This window comes from Chaetodon auriga, chromosome 6 (assembly GCF_051107435.1).
Source record: "Chaetodon auriga isolate fChaAug3 chromosome 6, fChaAug3.hap1, whole genome shotgun sequence".
In the NCBI taxonomy this organism is placed as follows: domain Eukaryota; kingdom Metazoa; phylum Chordata; class Actinopteri; order Chaetodontiformes; family Chaetodontidae; genus Chaetodon; species Chaetodon auriga.
The window spans coordinates 23,676,896-23,703,170 of record NC_135079.1 but is presented as its reverse complement, the minus strand read 5'-3'; the positions used below and the strand labels follow the sequence as shown (position 1 = coordinate 23,703,170).

General features: G+C 41.6%; 1 protein-coding gene across 3 annotated transcripts in view; it reads right to left on the bottom strand.

Moving 5' to 3' along the window:
* Positions 1 to 4,611: 4,611 nt before the first annotated feature.
* kiaa1549la (KIAA1549-like a) overlaps positions 4,612 to 26,275 on the bottom strand; it is a 102,008-nt gene continuing 80,344 nt past the window's right edge. For 2 of the 3 annotated variants that reach the window (XM_076732932.1, XM_076732934.1), the window contains 11 exons: positions 24,543 to 24,688; positions 18,451 to 18,575; positions 16,725 to 16,945; positions 15,026 to 15,158; positions 12,761 to 13,002; positions 12,315 to 12,483; positions 10,783 to 10,880; positions 8,593 to 8,738; positions 8,347 to 8,501; positions 8,165 to 8,237; positions 4,612 to 7,033 (listed from right to left, as the gene is read on the bottom strand). In XM_076732932.1, coding sequence (XP_076589047.1) covers positions 8,208 to 8,237; positions 8,347 to 8,501; positions 8,593 to 8,738; positions 10,783 to 10,880; positions 12,315 to 12,483; positions 12,761 to 13,002; positions 15,026 to 15,158; positions 16,725 to 16,945; positions 18,451 to 18,575; positions 24,543 to 24,688 — 1,465 coding nt within the window. In that variant the 3' untranslated portion in view covers positions 4,612 to 7,033; positions 8,165 to 8,207. The remainder of the gene's footprint in view (positions 7,034 to 8,164; positions 8,238 to 8,346; positions 8,502 to 8,592; positions 8,739 to 10,782; positions 10,881 to 12,314; positions 12,484 to 12,760; positions 13,003 to 15,025; positions 15,159 to 16,724; positions 16,946 to 18,450; positions 18,576 to 24,542; positions 24,689 to 26,275) is intronic. The other variant, XM_076732933.1, reaches the window with a different exon arrangement.

The following is a 26,275-nucleotide window of genomic DNA, read 5'->3' as shown; positions in this document are numbered from 1 at the left end:
TATGCCACTAGAGGTAAGTGAGGAATCATGTATTTTTATAATTTAGGTGAACCAACCCTTTAACAAGTGGAAACTGCGCTTGAGGTTCCACTTAATGTCATCTGCTTTGGATAAACTGATGACTTTTGGTGTTGCAATGACCGATCCAAACATTACTTATAGTTTCAAAAGAGCAGTCCATCCTGGCTGCAGACTCATAGCTAAAGAAGGAATGTTCAAGAATGGAAACAAAGCAGATAGTGTAAATGAGTAATATTTCACTCCTGTCTGCACTTTCTTCTCCTCCCCTCTTCTCCTCTCCTGTACTCTATATAGAACTGTAATTATAGTGTCTTCTTTTTCTTATTAGCAGATAAGACTTTCATAATGGTTCCCTGGAGAGCCTGTCCAAACTTAATTAACACTGGCTAAACAGTCCCCTCTCTCCTTCTGTCTCCCTCCCTCTTGCCCTCTATCTCTCTTGTTCTCTCTCTCTCTCGACCCTCCTCCTCACCCCTCTTTCTATTTGTCTCTCCCCCTCTTATTAGACAATGGCAGACAATGGCAGCTGCAGGGAGAAGGAGCCCAGCCGTCATTGATAAGTGCTAGAAAGCCCTGCACAGGAAAAGGAAAGCTGGACTTGACACAGCCTTGACTCAGACAACACTGAGCAACTACTGGAGGGTTATTGCTGTGGCTGTTATGTGTGCTAATTTACTCATTCAACTGAATAGTGTGTGTGTGTGCATGTGTGTGTGAGGACCTAATTCCTCTGAGTGGTGTAAGCCCTGAAATCGTGCTCTGATCTTCGGCTGAGTAGCCAGCTCTTTTTATTCCCATTTGTTTGACTAAGAGAGATTAGCCATTAATTACTGGCTAGAGAAATTAAGCACACACAGACACAAACACATGCACACACACAACCGCACACAGAGTGCGGTGCAGAGCTGTTAAACAGTGCTCATTACATCGGCCCTACCGCACAGGCCAAAGGCACATAGAGCTGAAACAGCATTGTCTAACAGGGCACACACACAAACACACACACACACACACACACACACACACACACACACACACACACACACACACACACAGCTGCTGGGGAAAATTCTGGCCAAAAGATGCTGTTCTGGGGGAAATCTGGCAGGTTTTAGCTGAGTATAACATCAACCTCCCGCATGAAAGCACAGGGGATTAGCACCACAGAGACAAGCTGACCAAAGCCAAGACAGGATGAAGAATATCACAAACACAAGGCACCTGAGCAAGCACAAAAGCAGGCTGTTCAGTGTTTGCACAGAGCCCATCAAAGCTTTCCAAAACCCTTTACACCATGTTGAGCTTCTTTTCAAACTGTCCAAATGAGTCCTTTGACCCCCCCCAGAGAACAGAACAAAGTAGAGTAGAACGCTGACACACTGGCAAAAATGAATTAAAGCTGCACTAAATACCTTTTTCATCTTAACAGTCAATCAAATTACAACATGGAATCCAAAAGACAGTGCTTGCAGTGACAAACCCACAGGTAATTAGCACCCACTCAGCAGCTCTGCTCAGTTCTACAAAACCTTTTAGCATCATTCAGCTCATTGTTGAATTTGTGCACTCATTTGTGCCCCACAAACTCATCAAGCTAATTTCTCAAGCTGCCTGCTCATCATTAAACACGTGTAACTAGCTGGTGAACATAGTGGAGCATTTAGAAGCTAAAGAGCCTCAGGAGCTGCTGGGGACCAAAGCACAGCAAGTGAATATTAGACTTACATTTGTCTGGCTGCAGTCTCCCCTCCTTCTCCCCTCTGTGCTCTGGTGTTTCTCCTTCCTTCTGTCTCCTGTCTGTCTAGTCTGTGTCTGTGTTGCTGCAGGGAGTGGCCAGTGGGTGGGGACCGGCCTCCTGAGTATACCTGTGATCAATCATTAATCAGGACTCGCCCGCTCGCTCACTCACTATATAAGCGCCCGGGTTACAACCAGTATTCGTCGTATCGTCTGCCTTGCTGTGTGGTAATGACCAGACCTGAAGCTCGTGCTGGTACTCTGTCAGTATTTTTGTCTTGCCTGCCTTTTTGTACTCCTAATTGGTTGTTTTTCCCGTTGTGCTCAGGTGCCCAGCCCACACCTGTTCCGTCCTTGCCCTGCTGGTCTGCTCTCACAGAGGAACTCGGATCAGTCAGTCTGCCCTCACTGAGGACTTGGACCTGTCTGTCTGCTCTCACAAGGAGATAGGATCTGCCAACCCTCCAGCTCATGAGACTCTGCCTCACCTGAACTCTGTCACTGTTTATTATTCATTAAACTGTTTAAACTGTTTTCCTGCCTCTGCCTCATTTGTCTGAACCTGGTGACCAGAAACACAACCCTATGAACACTATTGGGTTGCAAACATATTCATCATAACTATGTAATTTAACGTTAGTGCTGATTTCAGCCTGTTGCTCAGCCCACAAAAAACTGTTTAAAGCAGCACAACAGCTTTATATGAACAACACATGAAATGACTATCTGTAATGTGAAAGGAGTTCTAGAGAATTATAGTGACGAATAAGCTACACAGAATTATCAGCATTTAGTAGCTAATTAGCCAGATGTATCCCTCTGGTGGAGCCCAAAACAAAGCTGAAAGGAGAGTATATGTAAATCCTAGATGAGACTTCAGATAGCTTGTTAGCAATTCTTACAATTACATCCACTGCTGACTACTGGGCACAAGATGCTTCAGTCAAAAGTCCATGTTCAGTACGCGCCCTGGAGGCTTCAAGTTTCCAAATCACGCTTGCGTAATTTGGACCATGGTTCCTTGAATGCACAGAGAAACTTTCCCCTTCAGCTGGTGAATGTGAAAACAGCCGTGTAGTGTCAAACTTCGCCAACACATCATCCTGCACAGTAAAAATCAAACGTCCAAGTGAAGCAACAATAAGCAAATCACATCCTGAGTGGGAAGCGTTAAGATTGTTGAGGTCATCAAGTATCATTGAGTTACATTACACAAAATTAAAGCAAAGAAAGAAAGAAAGGGAAAGTATATTATAATGGAAGGCATATCAAGCAGGGTTATCTGTGCTGTGACTCGTGTCTGTGTCTGCTGCAGTTTACAGGAATCAGTCTTCACCACAGACACATTTCTTCCTGTTGACTAACAGTTTGAGGACGCTTGAAGAGTCAAGGTCGCTGACAGAAGGCTGTTACAGCAGCTCAGCTTTCATCTCAGGGGCAGAAATGATTCCCCAAACATGTTTTATTCACTGTGCTCTAAGAATTTTCAGAAGCTGGAGAACATTGGCTGAGGCAGTGTGTTTGAAGGGGAGCGGAACATAAGGCCTGAACTGTATGCATCTGCCTCCCTCTAGTGGTCTTCAACAAGGGTCTGCTGAGCATACACAGCAGTTCATGTGTTAATAATGGATTATATAGCAATGGTCTGTTGTAGCAAAAACTGTAAAAGACAAAATCAAACACAAATAAGGAAGAAAAAAAGCATGAGAGCCAAGAATTGTAATTTGTCTTTATTGTTTAAATTCACCAAAAAGTTTTATGCATAACTACATCCAACAGCATTCATTGTTGTCGTCACTGACCTCATCAACACCCGAGTGACGACAGCGTGACATCATCAGTGCCACCATGGCATCACATCATCGTGACATGGCTCAAACGGCAGAAAAAAACTACTCACAGTCAGTCCATCCCAGAGTCCGTCGTCAATAAAAGCATCTCGCCGCTACCCGTGTAAAGCACAAACATTGCACATCAACTTACAGCATAGCATCAAGTCTCCTTAAAATTACTGCTTAGAAACCAAAACCCACCCACCCCTTTCTTTAACATGGAGTAGAATAAAATGATAAACATGAGTGGAAGTGTCTCCTCTTCAACCACACATTGGTTTATACATGAGCATGAATTCAAACATGAAGGTTGCTGCAGATCTCTAGTGATGATAATGATTCAAAACACCAATAGCACCAAGTGCACTCGTAATGCTCCAGTACTGTCATCTCATACCTTTGCTTTCTTTTCCCTAAATACCCACATCTAATATTAATGATGTGCAGGCCTAGATTCAGACAGGGGAGGAATTTTAAACAATATCTGAACTGAAAAAGACAACTTCTTATCTGTGCTACTTTCTACATGCAGGCTTTTTTTTTTTTTTGACAGTGACTGTGGATATTAAATGTTGTACTCGTGTTTGGAATGTTTCTAGATATATTCCACACATTGATATTTCCTTTGGAATTGAAACTTGAAGTCATAAATGCAGAGGCAGGGCCGAAAGTTAAGATTTTTAGAAATCTGCTCAAGAGTACAAAGTCCCCCAATGCAGCTCCACCTCCCTAAGAAATGTCTGACGAGCCACCACAAACAGTCCACTTTTCCTATATAAATCTGACTGCCAAAATAGACTTTCTGTCAATGTTATCTCCATGCATGACTGTCTAAAATGATCTAATGTTGTTTCAAAGCTGGCTTAGCTATGTTTTTGGTTGTAAACTTTAAGGGTTTTGACTGTAATAAAAATATCTGACTTTATTGTGCACATCCCACGTGTGGTCAAATGTAGCTACAGCCTTGTCTCAAGGTCCAAAAAAAGTTGATCAGAATTTTGCTGTAAAAAGGATATTCAACACTTTGATTATGCATTTACAGTTTCAGGCTTGGTTGGTTGAAAGGATTTCCAAAACGTTTTTGTAGATTTCTATCATCTGTTTTATGCTGTACTACAAAAACAAATGCATTGATTCTGCTGTCTCCCATTTAGGATCTTTAAAAAAGTGCTCATTTCATGTTAAACTATTACATTTCTATCTCTACTAGCCCTCTATTCCCTGCCTCATCATTTTCTATCTAATATACTCTCATTTGGTATGATCTGCCACTTTGAATGTAACACTGTATATCTTAGCTGTTTTATGCCTACTTGGTGAAGTTAATATATGGCTATAATCTCCTTTAGTACCATCTAAATGATGAGGAGCCTTACATACAGTGTGCTCACAGATTCCTAGTTCTCCTCAGAAAAAATGAGGGTAAATATAATTTAGACTATGACATTCTTTGTACTAAAAAATTGCATTACTTTGACTATTATGGCTATATCAGCTTTGTTCAAACATTAAGAATACTATAAATGCAGGGTAAGATCTGCTCTCTGTGCCACTCTAAAAACTCAATCTGTTTCTCTCATAAAATGTTATCTGCAATATTTTCTCTTCTGTGTTACTGATACTATGAAAAGAGACAATCCAGGTGATGATGAAATGTGCATCATTCGGAAAGTCAAGGAGTTTCAGAGACAGTCTGACTGTCCGTCATCATAATCGCAGTGGAACTAAAAGGAAGAACAATGGCGTCAGAACAATGTCAAGCGAACCATCCCTCCCTCCCACACTACTTGCATAAATCTCTTCATTAAATCATCTGCTATATACAGTAATACATTTAATCATTACATATATGGCTCATCTGAGCCGGGCAAGTCTCTTGAACAGTACTACACCATAGTCCAATGACCAAATATTCATCCCTCTTCATCAAGACCAAAAGAACCAAAAGTTTCCTTATACGGTAGAATACAGTAGACACCTTTCAAGTAAAAGAACTGTTTTTCTAAGAATACTGGTGTGTTCACATGACTGTAACAGACCTGAGTCAAACCAGAATTGAAATCAGCTCAAATCCAAGTCATCATACAGTCAACGTTTTTACCTTTTGTGACGAGTCAAACAAACCCTGCAGCGGCTGCGAGCTACAAAGCAGAGCTGCACGTGAGAAGGAATTCAATGAGTTACATTTGACCCAGGTCTGCCTAATGGTCAGCAGACAGAAACTTCAGAATCAGATGATGGACACAACATAGTGACTAATTCTTGTTTTCATTGCTGAACCTGATGAAGGAAAAAAGTAAATGAAGTAATTCTTTTTAAAAGTACAGAAATGCCATCATAACCACAGACAACAAAGCCGCCGATTTCTCAGTTTTGAAGAATGTTTTTTTTTTTTTTTTTTTTTTTTGCCTTGAAGTAAGGTGAGTGACAGGTAAACACTCACTGTCTTTTTTGTACAGTAATCCATTGATAATTAATCAATGCACAAAAAGAAAAGACAAAAGCACACAATTATCCAAAAACTGAAATTGAGACAGCTCAAGACAAGAGTTTTTTTTTTTTCCTTAGATTTTTTTTCCTCACTTAAGTTTAAAATACACATATTAACCAGCTGTAGAAGGTTTACATAGGAATTTGGATTCATCAAAAAAAGCACAGTTTTACGTCAGTCCAGCTTTCCTGGCTTCTCGGTGGACCTTCGGGGCAAGTCCAGGATGGCCCAGTTCAGTCCAGTCCAGCTCAGAGGAGGAGCAGACTACTGGCCATGGCTGGGGCACTACTGTCATGATAACGCAGCGCTGTGTGCCATCGTGTGCTGGGCAGATGGCAGTTACTGTACGATGATTGCTGGGGCAGAGAACGAGCTGGAAGGTCACCCCTGTCTCACTGTACTGTACTCACCCTGTTCATCCACACTGAACATGTGTTATTAGGCAGGGCAGCACAGTACAGCTTCACGCAGCTCAGCTCAGTTCAGTTCAGTTCAGCAGTGTGAGGGGCCTCTGGCTGTACAGTGGTGGTCCCCACAGAAGAGGCAGAGATAGTGACGAAGGGCCCAGAGGGGCCAGTGAGGGCCAGTGAGGCCAGGGGCTCAGGGAGCAGAGAGACTACAGAAAGAGAGAGAATTATGGCTGAACATTTGCATTGGTGAGGAGGCTGAGGCAGAGCTCTGACCAGGTGAAGGGGCTTATGGGGCAGAGGAGTTCTAGAGGATGAGAAACGCTTTGAGCTGCAGATGAAGCGGGCTGAGAGGGAGCACAGATGGAGGCCAGGCCAGTGGAGAGGAGGGGGGGAGCCGGGGATAAGGTGTGGGCACAGGGGGGGGTCCACTGGTAATGAATGAATCATACAGGAGGAAGGCCAGGCCGAAGTGAAGGAGGGGGTGCTAAAGCTCCAGAGAGTTTTCAGTGAGAGGGAGATCCTCTGCCCATCCAAAGAGACACCTGGAGGAAAGCACAGCGAGCACAGATGACTGACAGTCCAGTACAGATTTAAGTTGAATGTTCACTCAGCAGTTACTAGTTGTGAGAAAAATATTGAATATTTGTTAGTTACTCCTGTCGATCTAATTTAAGGTGCGTCACTGTATGTAGATACACTTCAATCTGTTTATTGCCACAGAAGCTTCTCATTCTCTACCCTCCCCAGCTTTGTCTTTAAATACTTTTAACTGACGTCATAGGCATCAGTGCAGATACAGCACTGCCTTCCACTGCGTGCAAGTGCAGACATTTGATCCAGGCTTTTCATCCGAAGGCTGGTCTGCAATCTACACTCTAAAAGAGATAATGTTTTTGCTGTCTGGATGGAATAACTTGCCAAAGGCTTTGAGACCAGGGAAACAAAAATCGACAAGTCAAACAAAACAAACATTTAAACAAAAGAAAAAAATGTTTACAGGCTGATCTGAAGTAGTGTGTTGAAAAATGTATGAGGTTTGGGATTTTTAAAAGTGCCTTGTAGAGTTTGCTTGTTCACATTCGGTGATACTCACCAAAAGGCATTATGTGTATCTTTGGCCTAACAACATGGTGAGTGCATGTCCTTCCTCATAAATCATTTGCAAGTCTTTGTTTGCCAGCAGTCTTCTTCTTCCCTGCCTTTTTTTGGCTGCCACATTACCACCACCTGTAGATCTGTGCATGTGCGGCCTTGTGCACGTGTTTGAGAACAAACAAAACAGCGACCCACTCATAAAGTCATTGCTCTAAAGTGTAGATAGGGATTAAACTCCACAGGGCACTTTAAATTAATTATGTGGATTCACTATTTGTGACCTATTTAGCCTGATGCTGAAAAAGCACTTTAAAAAAAACTGTGTAATTAAGCTGCACTGAGGTGCTACTGTGCTACCACACTGAGATGACAACAAGAGGACATGTTGTTTGCAGATATATTAAACACATTATTAAACTTGGTTGTATGCCTGTATCTATGCTGTCTATACAAAAGTAAAAATCTACACGGCATATTGCATCTAACCCAGGGACAGATTCCACGGTAACTCTCCAGAAAGACTCGGTGAGAGGAAACAAGCACGAACGTAACAGCAGTGCTGAGGTGATATGACCCACCGAGCTACTGGCTGTTTCCACTCAGTGTCGCAGGCAGACGACTTCAGCAGATGGTTTCCAGGTGACGTGAGTTCTGCAGGGAGGAGAGAATTGCTTCACACGCTGACAACATACTGCTACAGAAACTGTTTGCAGCTTGTTACGTATTAAACTACATTATTCAGGAGCTGTGTGTGTCTCACCGGTGTGTCGTTCCACTGCCGCGGCAAGTCCTCTGGCTCAGGGGGGTAGGACATCCAGGACGGGCTACGGTACGAGGACGGCGGTGACATGACAAAGTAGTCTGAGTAACCAGGACGGTTGGCTGATATAGCGTACACTGCTGTTATTGGGTTTCCTGTGAGATGTAAAGATGGATTTAGCCAATGAGTGAACTCCACCTATCACAGCTACTGTCTGCATTTCAGTACCCCACCACTGTGTCATACCTGAGTAGGTGGTGATGGACTGGTCGACAGTGACGGCAGGGAAGGGGGTCCTGGACAGTGGCAGGTACGGGGCGCCGTTGTGCTGCTGGGCCTGCAGGTCTGAGGCCTCTGACACACGAGGCTTCAGACTAACATCCGGGGTGGAGCTGCCAGTGGAGAGGAGGGACACATGTTGACCTGGTACACATCTGACATATCTTTGTTTATTTCTAGGTTTCTGAATAGAGAAAATAAAATCAAATGGAAAAGGCAAACACTTGAAATTTTAGTTTCAAGTTTGAGCCTTGAAGGTAGTTGTCAGTTTGTGTGTTTTGTAGGTGAGCTGTTAGAGATGAAAGCAGTTGAAATGTCAGCTGGTGAGAAAGCACCGCCGACCGCCGAACTGTCATTTAAAGAGCGACAAATAAAAGCCATTGAAAGCTCAGTTTAAGTTGAGGAGCCAGAGATGTGATGATGAAGTGTGTCAGATGTTAATAGTTGAAGTGTCAGTTGGTGTGTGTGCTGTGACAGACTTTGAACTGTCAGCTGCAGTATCTGACCTGTCAGTTAAAGAGGCAAAATTAGGTCAGCTGATGTGTTTACATTCAAAACAAGCACGACGTCACAGTTCATCCACTAATCAAACACATTTTTATCTTCTCATTTAATTTTCCTATAGAAAAGTATGGACTAATTATATTAAAAAGTCTGTTTGAATGCTTAGTAAAGAAATACAGTATTACAGTATTATACTTTGACCAAAAAAAGCAGTTTAACTTGTATGAAATGTTTCATCAAAACATGAATCTGGTCAAGGCAAAACACACAAATAATGAGTTGACACAATGTCAGGTATATTTTTATCAGCCCTTAAAAAATCAATAGATTTAGCATTTGTCCATCCTTTATTAACTTTACATTCTTCAATTCCAAGACAAAATGTAACTGAATAGTTGACTCTATAAATATAAAACTATTTTTAAGAAATTTCAGGGAATTCTGGGTACTTCGACTCATGACCTCATCATCTGAAACAGCTGGTATATGTGTGTTCCAGAGACTTCTTTAGCGCTCTCTATTTTTAATGTGACCAGCTCTTCTACATTGCAGCATCCTCCTCTGTGCTGTAGACATACTAACTACTGTACATGTCACACTACAGTGGGAGACTGGAGGACATGTCACTGCCAGGGCTCAGGACCATAATGCACTCTGCACACTAATGCCTCACAGTGCATACTAAAGAGGAATTAAAATGCTGGGCTCTTCCTCCCTGAGGGAACAGAGGGACTGATGTATGACGAGCTGGCTGCTTAACTTCTGAAACATTTGTGTTTCTGGTTTTAAAGCAAAAAAATGGTCACAGACTCATAGTTTCAAAATCGTAGATTCAAAATTACATTAGCCTCAATCAGAGAATTAACCATCAGAGCAGTTTCTGTCATACAAAATCCAAACATTCAAAATCCTCTATAATCTGTAAATGATCTCCAAAATATCAAATGATATTGTGTGGGGGGGTTTGCAGAGTATTGAGTTTGTTCCTGGCAGTCTGCTGTACATCGCAGCTGGAACGTGTTTACTTGCAAGGGTTCATTTCTCTATTTGTCCACTAGATGGCGAACATGTCCGTCCACACGATGCACAGCAGCTGAACAGTCAATCACTCTCTGCAGTGCTGAAGTGCCCAGCAACACGGTGCACACAGCAACAGCATTTAAATGAAGAGGCTGCTCAGTTCAAATGATGCAGACTAACATATGGGCCTGCGAGAGAGAAGTGAGAGGCACAGATCGAGAGTGGATGTGGAGGGCAGTGAGTTCAAATGATGCTCGTTAATATTCTGTAGCTTTTTTTCGTTCGATTCTACTCTGTGTTCCCCACGAAGAAACCATAAATGTATCTGATGCAGTGATTAGCATTGCATTGAGTTTTGATTGGCTGAGAATTCACCCAGGGATGCTTTTAAATGCCATATGTGAACATTTGCTTTACATGTGATCTTAGAATATTATTGAGGTCTACACACTCAACACACTGGATGTTTGTGTAGAACACCAACTTCAGTCCATATCTCGTCTTTCACTGAGGGAACAGAGTGTTCCTTGTTTTTTAGTTTTATTCATTTAGATTTTTTTCTTCTTTTTTATGTTTTTTAATAGATTTTCTTATTCAAGAGCCTGTAGTTGTCCATATATGCGTGAGTGTTACCGTCGTAGTGAGGTCCCTGGTGGTGGTCCTGGTCTTGAGGGGATCAGAGGTGGTGGAGATCCGATGCCCATATCAGGAAGCTGGGTGAACCGGAAACCCTGCAGAAGCCACAAATGTAATTTATGAACACTGTATATTTATATCTGGACTAGTACAAAATAGACCAATACAGCAAGCCAAAGTCACAACACAAAAAGAAAAAGGAACAACAAAGCAATACTGAGAAATGAAGGGGGCTAGAAAATCAGATGGATGTCTGATCAGAGCAAAACAGAAGACCCACATTCAAGCTGTGTGAGGCAATTTTATTTATTGGTAGGTGTTCAATCCTCAGTCGCTTTAATCTCTGCAAAGTGTCTCCCATGCTGATCAGCTGTTGGCACGTACACACAGACACCACTAACAGCAGCTTTTCTGGGTGTCCAACCTCTCTGTGAAAGTCTGTGTGTAAACTCGTTAGTGCTGTAATAATTTATGTTGGTTTTATTGCTTGTAATGATCCTATAACAATTCAATGTGTGCAAAAATGTAGAAAACCTAAATATGCATGAGAACCTAAATTTTCATGACCTTGACAGGCACAAAGAGGCTTTTTTTGTTTTTCGGTGCTATTAGGCTACTTTCGATCTGCTCTGCATGGGTTTTACAAGCATAGCATTATGCTTTGGTCACTGAGTGGCCTAAAATAAGCTGTGACATAAAACATGCTACAGTGCTGAAGTGTTTACGTACATTAACACTAAACTTACTTTAAGTACAGTTTTAAGGTACTTGTACTGATTTGTGCAACACTGTACTTCTACCAAAGGTGTCTGTGAGATGTGAATGCACCGAGAATTATTATTTAACTCTGAAGTTCCCTTCCGACTGTTTTAGTGGCTTTTGGTGAATGGTTTTGGTTTTACAGGCCACATCTTCACTGTTTTGGTTCAGTCTCTCATCAACCCCGTTTCTAGTCATCTCTAATAAACCAACTGTACACTATCCAGCACCAAACAGCAGACAGTTAAAGACATTCAGGTGAACACAGTGGACCATTTAGCTGCTGAAGAGCTCAATATCTTTCTCAGGAGTTGGTGGAGACTGAGACTGGCTGAGAGGAGAGTAAATACTGGATCTATATTTGTCAGGTTGACACAAACACAACTCCAAATGAACGCTAATGTGAGTCTGCCTCAAACGGATTTGTAGGCACCTGTTTGCTAACACTTTGGCCACAAAGACTGCATATAGTCTAAAATCTGCTGGAAAAGTTTCCGCAATGTTCATCCCGTCATGTTTGCAAATTATTAGCTGCCTCAAATTGGCCTGAAAATCAGTTAATGTGGATTAGTTTCGGGGAGCTGTGGCTCAGGGAGTAGAGCAGTCGTCCGCTAATCAGTCGGTGTTTCGCTCCTTTGCCCCTGCAGTCGACATTTTGAAGTATCCTTGGATAAGATACTGAGCCCAGAAGCTGTGCCATCGCTGTATTGAAATGCTGTGAGCATAGACTAATAACACCACTGGTGCATAGGCTCCCCCCTAGTGCTTACCGGTTTGGGCAGGCTACACTGGTGCATGTCCTCGTAGCCTACGCTCCTCTGCCTGCCTCCACAGGGATGGTTCATGGTCCCTGGGGCGCTGGTTACCCCATCACTGTAGTGGCTGGTGTGGGACGGGTTGTAGGCTCTGTGGGCATGGTGGTGGTGATGGTGGTGGCTGCTAATGAGAGAGCAGAACATTAGCAAAGAAAGTTAAGACAATAGATACACACCTACTTTCTTTAGTTTCCCTGTTTTTTCTGCAGTATACATAATCAGGCAGACATGTTCAGAAAAATCTGCTCTTCTTAGTGTAAAACAGCTTGGAGTGGGATGCTCGCTCTTCAGCACTGGGATTTCAAATTCTGTATCAGGGCACATCTCTCTTTTCCTACGCAGTACTGTAAATCATGCAGATGTGCTAAGAAATAAGTAATATCTGAAAAACATAAGTTTACTTGGTTGGAGGAGAAGGAGGGTCATGGTCCGGAGGTGCCAGGCTGAAGGCATTGCCTAGCAACATATGCATCTGCGTGCGGACCTCGTCAATGGATGGCTGGGAGCTCAGTGTGGAGGAGTCAGAGCCACGGTGAGCTTTCACCCCCAAGCTGCCATTCCCGGTGCCAGTAGATCCACCTCCGTAACCGAGAGAGCTCATCAGACGGTCCACGTTGGTCTCCTCAAACGGTTCTGGTTCACCCTGTAGAGCGTGCGCGCACACACACACACACACACACACATACTCAGTCAGAAGAGAAGCTGACAGAACTAACAAAAGTTAGTGAATCAAGATCAAGTCAGAGAAAATGCATCATTGGTCTGCAGTGTCCCAGCAGGTGTTCAGTAAGGGGGTCTAAAGTAAACCATTTTTCCACCTTTTCTTCTTTGATCATCAGGTAGAATCATCAGACTCATGGAGCAGGTAGTCCTGACATGACTACATCAACAATAACATGTAATATGCACTCTGCTGTCAGTTTATTTGGTGTTGATTCAACTGTATGATCATTTGCTGTTGAACTGTACTTGATAATACGGAGATGCATCATTTATATAAATAAAACACATGTGAATATAACACAATACAGTTCAACTGGACCTTAAACTGCTGCCTCCAAAAACTGTTGAATTTGAATCGACACCTTTATAAAACAGTTTCAACAAAACTGAACTGATCAAAGGTTAGCAGTGATGCTTTCTTCGTTCTTCAGGGGGTTTCGTCATGTTAGCATTTGTAGTACTACCAACGGAGTGGCAGTGAAGTTTTTACCATTTCTCCCCTACACACAATGTGTATTTCATGTATTTATTTCAGCCTCTCTGCTCTCTTCCACACAGCCCCTGTGGGGCAAGAAGCCCTGCTTGGGAATCACTGTTCTGTAGGAAACATGTAAGATGTAATACAAAGATAAGTTGTCACCTCAGTAATATAGCTGAAATTAACATCACAATGTTAATCAGAATGTTTTCCAAATTCCACAGATATTACATGATATGGCAAATTCATGCAAAATCACATAGAAAATAGCTGATGTTAATTTAATTGACTTACATCAGACATGTGCACATAAAGTTCACTAACTAATTTTGTGCGTATTCAATTAAAATTTGCATGGATTCGTTCATTTGGTTGACAGAACACTGTAATAAGATGACAAAATCAGATCATACAATCACAACAAACCAGCCAATCAGACAAACCAGCCTAATAAATACACGATACAGTGTCGTAGGCTGCATGTAGCAACAATTTTAGAGCATGAAAACCACACTGATAGGATACAAACCTACTGTCTGAATACACACAAACATACACGCTCCTGCACAAACACACTCTGTTCTCTTTGTGCCATTTCAAAGAGTTTGGTGCATCCAAGGCTATTAACTTCTATCGAGCCTCCCATCTGAATCCATGAATAGGCTATAATCATATTCAGAATCATTGACATTCAGCTAGGTAGCACGGTCGCTGCTGTTACTGTGATGCAGCAGAGAAGCAGCATAAAGAGATTTCACTCACACTCACTCTATCGCTCCCCATTTTATCTCCTTCTCTCTCAGAGTTTGCTCCATCTTTTGCTGGCATTAAAATGAAGGAATCACTTTTTCCTCTAATCTTTTTTGTCATTTCCTCCCTCTTACCTCCCCTGTCTTTATCTTTCTGTTTGGTGCAGCTTTATAAGGTTCATCGAAAGGTGATTTGTTAATCCTCTAGGTGTGAGCACAGAGCATCAGAATGAGAGGGAAGGAGGGAAAGGAAGGATTAAAGATATAAATGCTCTCAGAAGATTATTTTATTGGTTTGACAAAGTGGCAGAGCTTAGCACTGCCACAGGCATCATGTGACCTACAGTATTTGCAGGAAGAAGGATCCAGACATCATCGCTCTGTATGACTCACCTGGTCAGAGGTCGGTCCTGAGCCGCTACATTACAGTCTGTTACAGGATCCAACTGAAAAATACTTCGAAGCTTTGCGTGGTCTTGCCGCTCGGTATGTTTCTGAATATCTCCTCCTTTAAATCCCTCACATCCTCTACTCATGTAGCCTCGGTCCTGGTTCAAACTCACAGGTTTCTAAAACGCATCTTAAAACCAGTTGGATTCACTGCACTTTTCCTGCATCTGACACCCTCTGCTGTATACTACTGAGCTCATTTCTGGCTCAGCATTTTAAGAACGTTGACATTCATCAGAAGGTCCAGGACTTTCCCAGTCACTCACATCGTAGCCGTTGTTTCGGATGCCCCTCCTGGATCGTTCTCTCAGCACCAGCAGGTCCATCTCCGTCTCCACCGGGCTCGGGCTGCTCAGAGACTGCCGGCTCCAGTAGGTGGGCTCCCGTGGGTGGGAGTACCTGATGGACAGGTGTGAGAAGAGCCACTCTTAAAATACTGGAAGTACTTCTGATGACACGTCTAATCTGAATTTATTTGGGAGAATTTGGGGATTTTAGAGAGTGAGGAGAGCTTCCATGTAACACACACACTAGCTATTTACACATGGTGGGTTTCAGTTCACTGAATCTATAAAATTTGAAAAATCTTAAAAAAAAAAAAAAAAAAAAAACAGCTTTTATTATGTGTGGTGAGTGAATAATTTGAGGGAGGTGGGCTTGGGACTTGGGCAGACCAGATGAAACAATGATGAAATGCATTTTCTAATTAAAGTGACAATTCTGTGGTTTGGATCATAGATCATCATTTGAATTTCAGGAAATTAAAACCATTCAAATTCATGGGAGTGTTTGTCTTATATGAGACAACTGTTAACTGTCATGATTTATTGCTCATCATATTAACACTCAATTGACTTTACTTTGAAAACAAGTTTAATCTGGATTCACTAAATACGTGAGGAGTTTTTACCTGTTTAATCAGTTGTTATTTTGGCCAACTTTTATGCTTATGAATCAATATTTACAATAAACAAGTCAAACTGAGCTAATCTGCGCTGATTATCTGTGTCAAACAACACATTTCATCTGCAGTATAACTGAGACATATAGAACCAACAAACACCTGTGAGCCCTTCAGGGTTTTCACTGAATTCTCTTTTTAACTTTCTTTCTGACCCCTTCTAGATTGATAATTACTTTCTGTATACTTTGTTATATTAGCAGCAAAGTTTACTGAAAAATAATAAGAATAAAAATGGTGTCAGTGATTAATAGAGTGAGCAAAAGCAGGAATTACCACATATAAAAATACCACACTGCAGTACTGTGCCATGGCTTTTCTGTTGATCCAGTTTAAGTTCCAGACAGATGAAAGCTTTTCAAAAACAGTATTCGTGAAATGTGAAAAGATTGAATGTGTTACATCAGCTGGTGACAGAAGCAAAACACATGTGTGTATGAACTGGAAAATATTAATGTGCTGACAAAAAACCTGCTCGCTCGCTCCTTAAGTGTTGCTTAGCAACTATAGTCCACAGCCACACATCTACAGCGGATCTATAATAAGTAGAATTTATTTAGCACTCAATTATTACTGATTAAATAAAAACAAATTCATAAAACTATTTCCTGAAAGTACGATTCATTCTGCCAAACAATAGCAGCCAGCTGTAAAGCACTTAGTTTAATGGTTTACTGCTTAAACAATGATGAAATCGCATGGAACAAAAATAGATTAGTTCAATACGCTTCTAGAATGAAATAGGACTCAGCTCTGAGAGTGAAGTCTAATCCTCTAATTTAAGAATAGTCAAACATTTTTATTTAACGGCCATAACGTTTGGCGGGATTTTGCCCCACGGCAGCTCATATCTGAGTGTATTTCTTCAGTCGATTCTTTTGATTGAACCATCTGCAGTGCAGTTAATGCCAATGACGGCTTTGATTAAAGGCGCAGTCGTACTCAGATTAAGCAGCTCTTATTCTTGTGGTATCTCTGGAACCCCCACGAAGTGTCCTCCATACCTCTTGTGACATCCTGCAAACGAGGCCCTCTTCTCCTCAGCTGTCATTGGCTCCTTCACCCCGTTATCGTGCCGATTGTGCCTGGTGTCACGGTGACTGTAGCCATGGCTGCCGCTCTCAGACAGAGAGAACTCTCCATACCCCTTCCTCCGAGCCTTCTGACGCAGCTTGTTCCTGTAGTGCTCAATGTCTGACTTCTGCTTCAACCCCCCATGGTTTGCCTGCAAACAATCCATTCAAGTATTGAACTCAAGTAATCATATTTTCCTGGCTCCATACGCCTAGAAGCAGCCAGCTGAGTGCTGTTTTAATTCTTTCTGATGAACTGTGTATCAGTGCAGAGAGGGGTGGATGGATTGAGGTGGAATAAGGAAGACAGGGGGGAGAAGTGTAAGAGGTGACAGGCTGAGTCGAAGAAAAGTGACAAGAGGGGTGAGAGATCAGAGGAGAGGACACACAGTGTTTGTAGCAACAGCAGCTAAATTCAGTATCAGTATTCAGTCGTCCTTCGCTCCAGCACCTCCAACCTAGAGGTCTCTGAACTGATGCCTTCAAGGTACCATTACTATGAGAAATCCCACGCATTGGAATTAGTTTGATCTATTTCAACCCATGACATTGAGCTATTGATACTATTTCATCCATTTATCCAATACTTGTAGTTATTTTAGCCATGAATCCATTATTTTTACTATTATTACCATTACTGCAAACATATAATAAACTCAAGTGAAAGAATCCTACAAGTAACAGCTGTGGACAACAAACAGAAGATCAGTATGAGTAGTGTTCCTGCAGAACCAAGATAACATTCAGTCACACGTGAACATAATTAGTAAGATTTTTTAATCTAGCCTGTTACAGACACTGCCTTCATCAACATTAAAAGCTGCATTTTTGTGGCCATTTGCATCTGTAATAGACTAAAACGGCCACAATAGATTGTGGAACACTGGGGCTGGCAAATTCTGGCAAATTTCCACATACATGAAAGGTTTTGTGATTTTGGAAAGATCTGTGTGTGTGCACTTCAACTAAAGCCACACAAACTGCGACTTTTACACTACTGAATGTATCATGGAACAATGTTGGTGCTGAAATGCAGAGAAAAGAAAGGTCCTCTGTTTGTTCTATGCAGAGGAGGCCGAACATTCACAGTGTTTTTCACCAAAGAGTGACTCTGTGCCTTCCTCCTATTCTGAATGAATTTTTTTTAGCGTGAGAGTTAGCAACCCTTATTTATCCAATACTTAGATTGTTAGCTAACTACTTTGAACATTAGTCCAACAGTTTTAGTTAATTATTTCAACCATATATCCATCACCTTTTTATCTTCCGATTTAATCTAGTCTGACGATGTACTAACTAGTTTTTATGCACTCTCAAACACGAGTGCCCTGTACTTATAGCTAACTCAATATGTTGATACCTTTCTTTTCTATCAGTATTTCTATTTTTTCAGATTAGTTGAGGTTCTTTCAAAGCACCCTTGATAACTGCAGAAGTAGCCCCTGAGGTTAAAGCATCATGACGAAAGGCATTAACAGTTCCAGCAACCATAAAAATGAACCATGACGGAAAAGTGTGTGTCCTGTACTGTCAACGCTGTGGACTCACCTCACAGCTGAGCACGATAAACCTATGGTGGTGTGTGTAAATTACATGTGTGTGTGGGTGTGTGTGTGTGTGTGCGTGCGTGCGTGTGTGTGTGTGTGCGCAGACTCACCTCCCCGTTGATGACCACAGAGTCTTGGCTGTGGGATGAGGAGGAGGGGTAGGAGTAGGTTGGCTGGGCCGTCATGGGTTTGATGGTGATGAGACGCAGAGAGCCTGAATGTTCTTCATACGGGTCTGGGAGGAGGAGAGAGACAAATAGGTGAGCAAGAGTCAGAGAGAGATGGTCCGTCCAGGAAGCTGTGATGCAATGCAAAGTATATCTACTCCCACATTATTTAAACAGCAAATTTATTGAATCCACTGAGTGTAATTGTCAAATTGCGGGAAAAAGCTTGCAAATCTGGCTAATCACAGCGGCCTCTGGCATATTTTAAATTGATTTCATTTGACCGTGCTTGTTTCCAAGAAGCTTTTTAGTCCTAAAATGAGCGCTTTACCCTGTGTCTAAGTGCATTTAAGGTTGTGCTTTATGCTTGCTAGAGTTTTGTGTAAATACTTACTTTCTTGCACTCTTATGTCTGTATGGTAACCATAAAGCTAGAGTCAGCAGATGATTGGGTGATGATTACCTTAGCAAGAAGACTGAAAACAGGGGAAACAGCTATCCTGGCTCTGTCCCAAGGTAACAGTATTTCACCTATCAGCATCTCTAAAGCACATTCACATTCTATCTTGTTTAGTCCCTGTAAAAACTAAAGGGTTCACATGGGGCTATGTGCAGAGCCGAATAAGCTTATTTCACTAAATGTCAAACTATTCCTTTAAGGAGGACAGCAAAGAGCAGAGCGTGACTGCTGAACCTGCTGCAGTTTCCTTGGGCAAACAATGTACATGACTATATAGAATATAGTTGCTGAATTTTAGTTTAGTTGCAAATTGAGTTTTAAATTGAGCTCACTGATTGCTAGCATGACTGTTGGCTGGTGATTAGTGTCGTTTGCCCTGTGACTTGGAATTTTCTTTTGTAAAATGTGTAGAGATAATATTCAACACACAAGAAGTTTGGCTTATTAAATAGAGATAGATAGACGGACAGAGAGAGAGAGAGAGAGAGAGAGAGAGAGAGAGAGAGAAATGTATCTGTATCAGCTTCTTCATGCACATTTTCTGAAAGTCTGCTTTCGGCTTCACTCCAGGTGTTGCGTCTTGTTTCCATGCTTTCATTGGCCTTGCTATGCTGTTGTGCACTCAAAATAATGATATTTTGTCAAATTTGTCTCGAATGTTAGATTTACTGCCATGTTGTCATGGCAACTTTTACAAATTTCGAGCATAATCCGCTACAAATTGTGTTTAGGTACTACGGCTCAAAGCACACACTCTGTGCCGTTTATGTTGTTTGCCTCGATGAGGAAACGTCAGCTGTATGGGATGTCATCTGCCTCTTACAGTATATGGCTCACTGTACTTATGTGTGCATGTTATTGCAGGGAGCAGCAGATGGATGGTGTTGTGTTGCACTGGGTCCACTGTGACTCAGTGCCTGACTGACATCATATGGCAGACTCCTTCATTGTCGGGCTACAGTCTGTCATTAACTCATCTCCAAACCCACACTGTCACCATTCATCCTGGCTGCAGCTCAGCCTGCTTTATTTGTTGCTGTTCCTGAGCCGACTATCAGAGTGTGACAGGTGAGGTCAGGAAAGGTGGCGTCACGAGCAGCAGAGGCTGTGAACCAGATTGGAAAGGATGATACCGCATGTAAATAATGTGCACTCTGAACGCAGGTGGCTGCCATAAGGCCATTTCTACTACTGTCACAACAGATTTCCAACATTGGCCTGTTTAATCAAAGTGTTTTCCTGACATTGCTGAGTGGTGTTGGAATAGAGTACCGTGATCATGTAGCTTCATCCGGTTGCTACAGAATACATGTTTGCATTACAGGAATGAGATAACTTTTGCAGCAGCTGTTACTAAAGGCAATTTTTTTATGAATGTTTTCTGTACTGGAGGAGATAAACGCTGTGATTCAATCGACAGTCTGTTTGTTGACAACTGCTTTGCTTTGAATGTTTATTGCTTTATGTCTGCGGTGATCTACTTGAGATGAGTTTTTTTCTATATCCAAACTTGCAGTGTGGCTATAGAGACGGAAAAGTCTGTTTGTTTGTTAAGTACCTACATATAGGACATTAAAAAATTTTGCATTTGCATCTACAGATTACAGAACGACCACAATCATTAACATTTAGCTGTACAGAAAAAGGTCAAGGATTGATCTGAGGATGAAGATCGATTTCAGGGTCAGTTTGATGGATAGCGAGATCCTTGTTTCACGTCATCCTCCTTCAACTATTTAAGATCAAGTGCTCTAAAAGTCATTTAATATACAATGGAGCTGTAATGAAAAATATATCCCACAACATGTTTTGATTCAACTGTAACCTTCTGTCGCGTAAGCTGAGAGCAGAGACTAATCTGTCTGATAGAGACTCACAGCGCACCACAGCAGACGTGTCCTTATACACCATGAGAGCTACCAGCTGTGTCCAGACTTTTTGACTTGCTGATTTTCCTGCACATCTGTGACCGACTAATGAGATGTAACTGTTCTACTCTCATCTTCTGCGATCATCAATACGCAAACCACAGTGATCATGAATTGTCTTGCAAGTAATGTGGAGGTGGGAAATGAAAAACAATAAATTAAAAGGTGAAATTTCTAATTAAAATGATTGCCAAAGGTGTTGTTCCAGAGCTCTCCTATAATAACTGCTGGTGTAATTAAAAATCTAAATAAAAAGAATAATGGATACCGCTCTCATGTCTGTGCATCACATCATCATCATCAGGACGCTGGTCACCGAGACGAAGTTCCAGCATGTAACTCCCCAAAAAAGCATCATTTTTACAGTCCTGTTTGCGTACAGGTTAAAGTGAGTGGTCATGCTAAGCTATAGTAAGCTAACTGGCTCCTGGCTTACCTCCATAATTAGTTTGTATCCATCTTCTCATTTAACTCTCTGCAGGAAAGCAATTAAGTGTAGTTCTCAAAATGTCAAATTATTCCTCTAACCTGGGAATAAAATCACCGTGACCACATTACTCCAATCATACCTCCAAATCACATGACGGCTATCAGCAAAGCTGAAAATGTCAGACAAGCCTTTGCAAATCAAAAGAGTAAGCTGAGCACCAGACACATGCCGGTGAAAAGAAGCATCTTTGTATCTGCAGGTACGCACTGCGCAATGTTCTCCTGTTGTATTACAGAAGTTGTTGAGAATAATTTAAATCTGCTTACGGATAAAAAGTTTCTTCACTTCCCTTATCTTCTTTTATTCCTGTTATTATTTCTGTTTTTTTTTTAATATCTATACTGTATTTTGCTTTGCTTCATGTGGTTTTGTATGCAATCTTTCTTTCTCTCTGACCCACACATCTGTTCTTGTAGTTTACTGGATTTACACTTTTATTTAATCTTTCATTTTCTGGAACAGAGTGCCTGTGTGCTCCAATCTGTTTTCTACCGTCTCTCTTTTTTTTTTTTTTTTCTGAAAACAGCACTGTACTTCTGTCCATCTTCGGATGTCTGTGAGCACTAGTGAGAAAATGAAACAATTACTCATCCTCCCCTCCTCTCCTCTGGGTATTCCTTCATTCGCTTGCATAAACACTATAAATCACACAAATTACTGTGAACATTGGTTTGCTGATGCAAAATAGATTGAAAGTCACAGCGTCCTAGAATGTCACTGAACAGAAACAACTTCGCAGTGTTATCAGTGATTGCAGCGATGTTTACGCAACCAATTCTGAGTCTGCAGAGCTGGAAAAGGATCTGCCTGGTAATCTGTTGGACAAGTCATAATGAAGATGTAGTACATTTACTGCCATCACTGATAACTGTAGATAAAGGCATATTACAATCCTGTGACTGAACAGGAATCTTTCTCAAAGTGCGAATGGAGTTATTAAGTATAATCACTGGACACTGGAGAGGGAGCTGTGCAGATGGATAATACTCCAAGCAACAGCAATACAAATTATTTCAATCAACTTATCAAACTCATCTGACCTTTCCAGAACATCATTATTGCAAGTTCATGTTTTGCAGCAGTGCATTGTCCAAACACATAGAGTTCAATGTGAATTCTTAGTCAAGTTACCAAAAATACCAAGTATGTCAGATTGTGTGCCAAATGTGGAGTTTGCTGAAATGGTGCAGACATAACAAATGCAATCTATACTGTACATTTGATGAACTTGATGATGCACTGAACAGTCAGATTCAGGAACAGGAAACCAGTGGGAACCTAAGCATTTCAGTAGTTACCATAGAGTGGCTAACAATCGTTAGCTATTAAGATGTTGAACTTGACAGAAAAGCATCAGCAGTGAATGTTTTAAAAAGTAACTTAACACCTGACTAAAAAGCAGTATTTGACTGCTTTCCCTGCATTAAAGTCTGCTGCATATCTGACTACAGCAAGCATCACTGACGGGTGTGGTCAGGAGTAGGTTTGCTGCTAGAAGAAGTTAAATTACACATTTTGCACTACAATCAAAGAAATACATTTGATTGACGTTTGATTGTTATTTCTGTAAGTCACCTTACAACAACCTGTACAAGTGCATCAAGCTCAAATGTGCTTGTTTCCATTTCTGTGGGTATTTTTCTGGAAGAAACAGCCATCAAAGCACAACACCAGACCTCTTTAAGTTATTGAACAAATCAAATATGCTGGCGGCGATTCAGGAAACTGGAATGACACTACATTTTTGAAAATACATTAAAATGAAAACCAGGCAACACAGAAATCTGGTTTGATGTTCTCCTCTGAATAGGAAATGAATGGATTTTAGCTTCAGTGGCATATTGATCACGCTCCTCGCAGAGTGGTCCAGGCAAGATCTGGTATATAAGTTTGACTTCAGTAATGTTTAATAAATAATTTCCTAATGCTTTCTCATGACCTGCTTTTAATGACTTGCCAACATTCTGTCTTCAGAATAAATGGGTGTGTGAGCCACATCCCTTCCTTTAAAAATACAGCGCTAGTTTGTTTTTAATAGCTCTACAGTGTATCGGTGTCTTTCCTCCCAGGATGAGGATCCCTCTGAATGTCACAGGTTTAACACTGAGTCATTCTTCTAATGCACAAACGATATGCTGTGGCTTGTATGGACTAATGTGACAGTATGCTGTCACAACTCTTTCCACCCACGCTCCTGTCTTTCCTCTGTGAATCCACTCAAAAGTAACTTGATGCAGTGCTTAAGGCACATGCACTGCCAACCGCTGGCTTTTATCTCTATACAGCATTTTTCAGCTTTGCATCCTGGAATGAGGTAAGCCACATGAAAACATCTGAAATGCTGAAATCCAAGCACATCAAATGGCTCTTTTGTACGCTTTTTGTGCCTATCAGACTGTGTGTGTGGAGTAAAAATACACGTGAGAGTGTGTGACATGAGTACATATGTCATCACCGACAGTTATGTGATGCAACATCAGGCTGAGTCACCGTATGTATGAGTGTGCTCACTCTTTGTGGTCATGTGCACTTCATTAGCTCATATTAATTGTCCTATCATCATATGAAAATGTGCGTGTGTGTGTGTGTGTGTGTGTGTGTGTGTGTGTGTGTGTGTTTATGACATAGCCTACTTTTCAGACTAAAGACCAGCTAACTGGGAGCACCTTGTCCAACAGGGGGTAAAAGCCATGTCTCCAGTTGGAGTCAGTGGTTATGGTGAGGGTTTGGATAAGTCTCCTGAAAATGAATGTAAGTCTATGTAATGTCTCCACAAGTGGCCTGTGTAAATGTATGGTTGTTTGTGTGCGTTGGGGCGACACAAACAGTGTAACAACTGTGTGTGCGTGACTTAGATGAGTGTATGTGTGTTTCTTGTTTTTGGTCATAAGCACTTATTTATTACCAGTGACAGACTTTGTGATGGGCGCAGACATAAGGAGAGACAGACTTTCTGTCTTTTCATCTATCTGTCAGTGTGTCTGTCTGTCTCTCTATGTGTCTGCTCTGCACTTAATCCTTTCATCTCCCTCACTTACTCCTTTCCTGTATCACCTTTCCTTTCTCTTTCTCTCTTAACCTTCCCTTTATATTTCCTCCCTGACCCCCTCTTCCTCCTCCTCCTCCTCCTCCTCCTCCTCCTCCTCCTCCTCCTCACCGTTGGTGCTTCTCTTGTGCAGCTCTTCCTTGCCGTTCTTGCTGCTGCTGCCGGTCGCTGTCCTCCTGGCCGAGGAGCTCTTGCTAGTGTTCAGCTTCCCGGAGCCATTACTCGACATCGAGCCGTCCTCCTCGCTTGGCAACCGCCTGTAGTATCCATGGCAACAGAAAGAGGCAAGGGAGTAAGGAGAGAGGAGGGCTCGTGAGTCTCAGTGTGTCCACAAACAGGGCATCACCTCACAGTTAATCCTGGCAACACACTATCAATCAACTTTAAATATAAGCTAAAAAAAAAAACAAATATTAATGGAGCAGTTTAAAAACCCAAAGACATGTTGTGTATTGCAGCTCAAGTTAATTTCATCCATTAATAAAAATGTGAAAAGAAAAAAAGGGGATCTCAAAACAAAAACAACTGCAACCGAAAATGATCAAAAGCTCTTTGATTCATCACAAAAGTGATGTGATGAATTGGACATTTTGACAAATGTCAGATATCATTGAGCAGAACCCGGAGATTGTTCTATATGTCACGCCTACAAGTTTAACCCCCCTTCCAGAACAAGGATGCTAGTTCCTGTCTTAAAACCATAAAACAAAGACTGGCATTTGCATTTACGTAGACAACTTCCTGGAGGAGACAGAAGACAGGACTGATTAGTAATTACTGGCCCTGTTTGAAGTTACACAGGACTCCCTGAGATCAAGACCCCTGACGTGCCCGACACTTAACAACCAGGAATTTCTCATACGGAACAATGGAAGATTTCTAAAAAAAAGGAAAAAGACTCCAACATTAGTGCTGGAACGGAACTGAAACACTGAATGTGTGTTTGAACAGTGTGTCTCGCAGCCACTCTGGAGCTGTACCCTCAAAACCTCTTTTCAGAGAAGTATGGATGCCTCTAAAATGCTGCACGGTTTTTACTCTATGACTTCTCAGTGTTTAAATGCATACCCACGTATTCTTGACCATGTTAAAAGTTTATATAATTTCTAACCAATTGCTGCAAGTTATGATGTATGATAAATCATATGTGCATAACTTACAGATTACAGAACCATTCCAATATGGCATGTTTATCAGTGCACTCCTCTGAACATCAAATCCCCAGATCTCCATAGTGGTTGTTTAGTAGTGAGGTACAGTTATTAATAAAGGTTAAATCAAAAGGACTGGACCGAGACATTCTTTTAAATGCTAAGGCTACCAGCTAACAAGGCAAACCGTATATTTTCTGTGCTGTTGCATGGTACTGCACATTGTACGTCTCTGTCATGTTTTGGAATGATCATAATTTTGGGTTGCACTTATTGTGAGATGGTTTGCAATCCCACATGTTTGTGTTTTTATTAACAGAATTAATACATTTTACGTTTTTTTTTGTTTTTTTAAATGCTATATTTAAGGCTAGAAAATGTTGGGAATTAGAGCATAAATGTAAAAGATAAGTAGAGCAGCAACAATCCTAATTTTGTTGGGCAGGTTGTTAACAGCCAAGAGCCTTGATGGAAATAGCTCAGTATATATGTATGTCACCCATACACACACTTACACACGACACGCACACTTGACTCTAGAAGAGTCGATAAACTCAGGCAACGACTTATATGAAGACATATACAGCCCTCATTCTCTTTGTTCCTGCCTCACACACACCATAAACCAGGTACAGACAGGACACACACACACACACACACACACACACACACACACACACACACACACACACA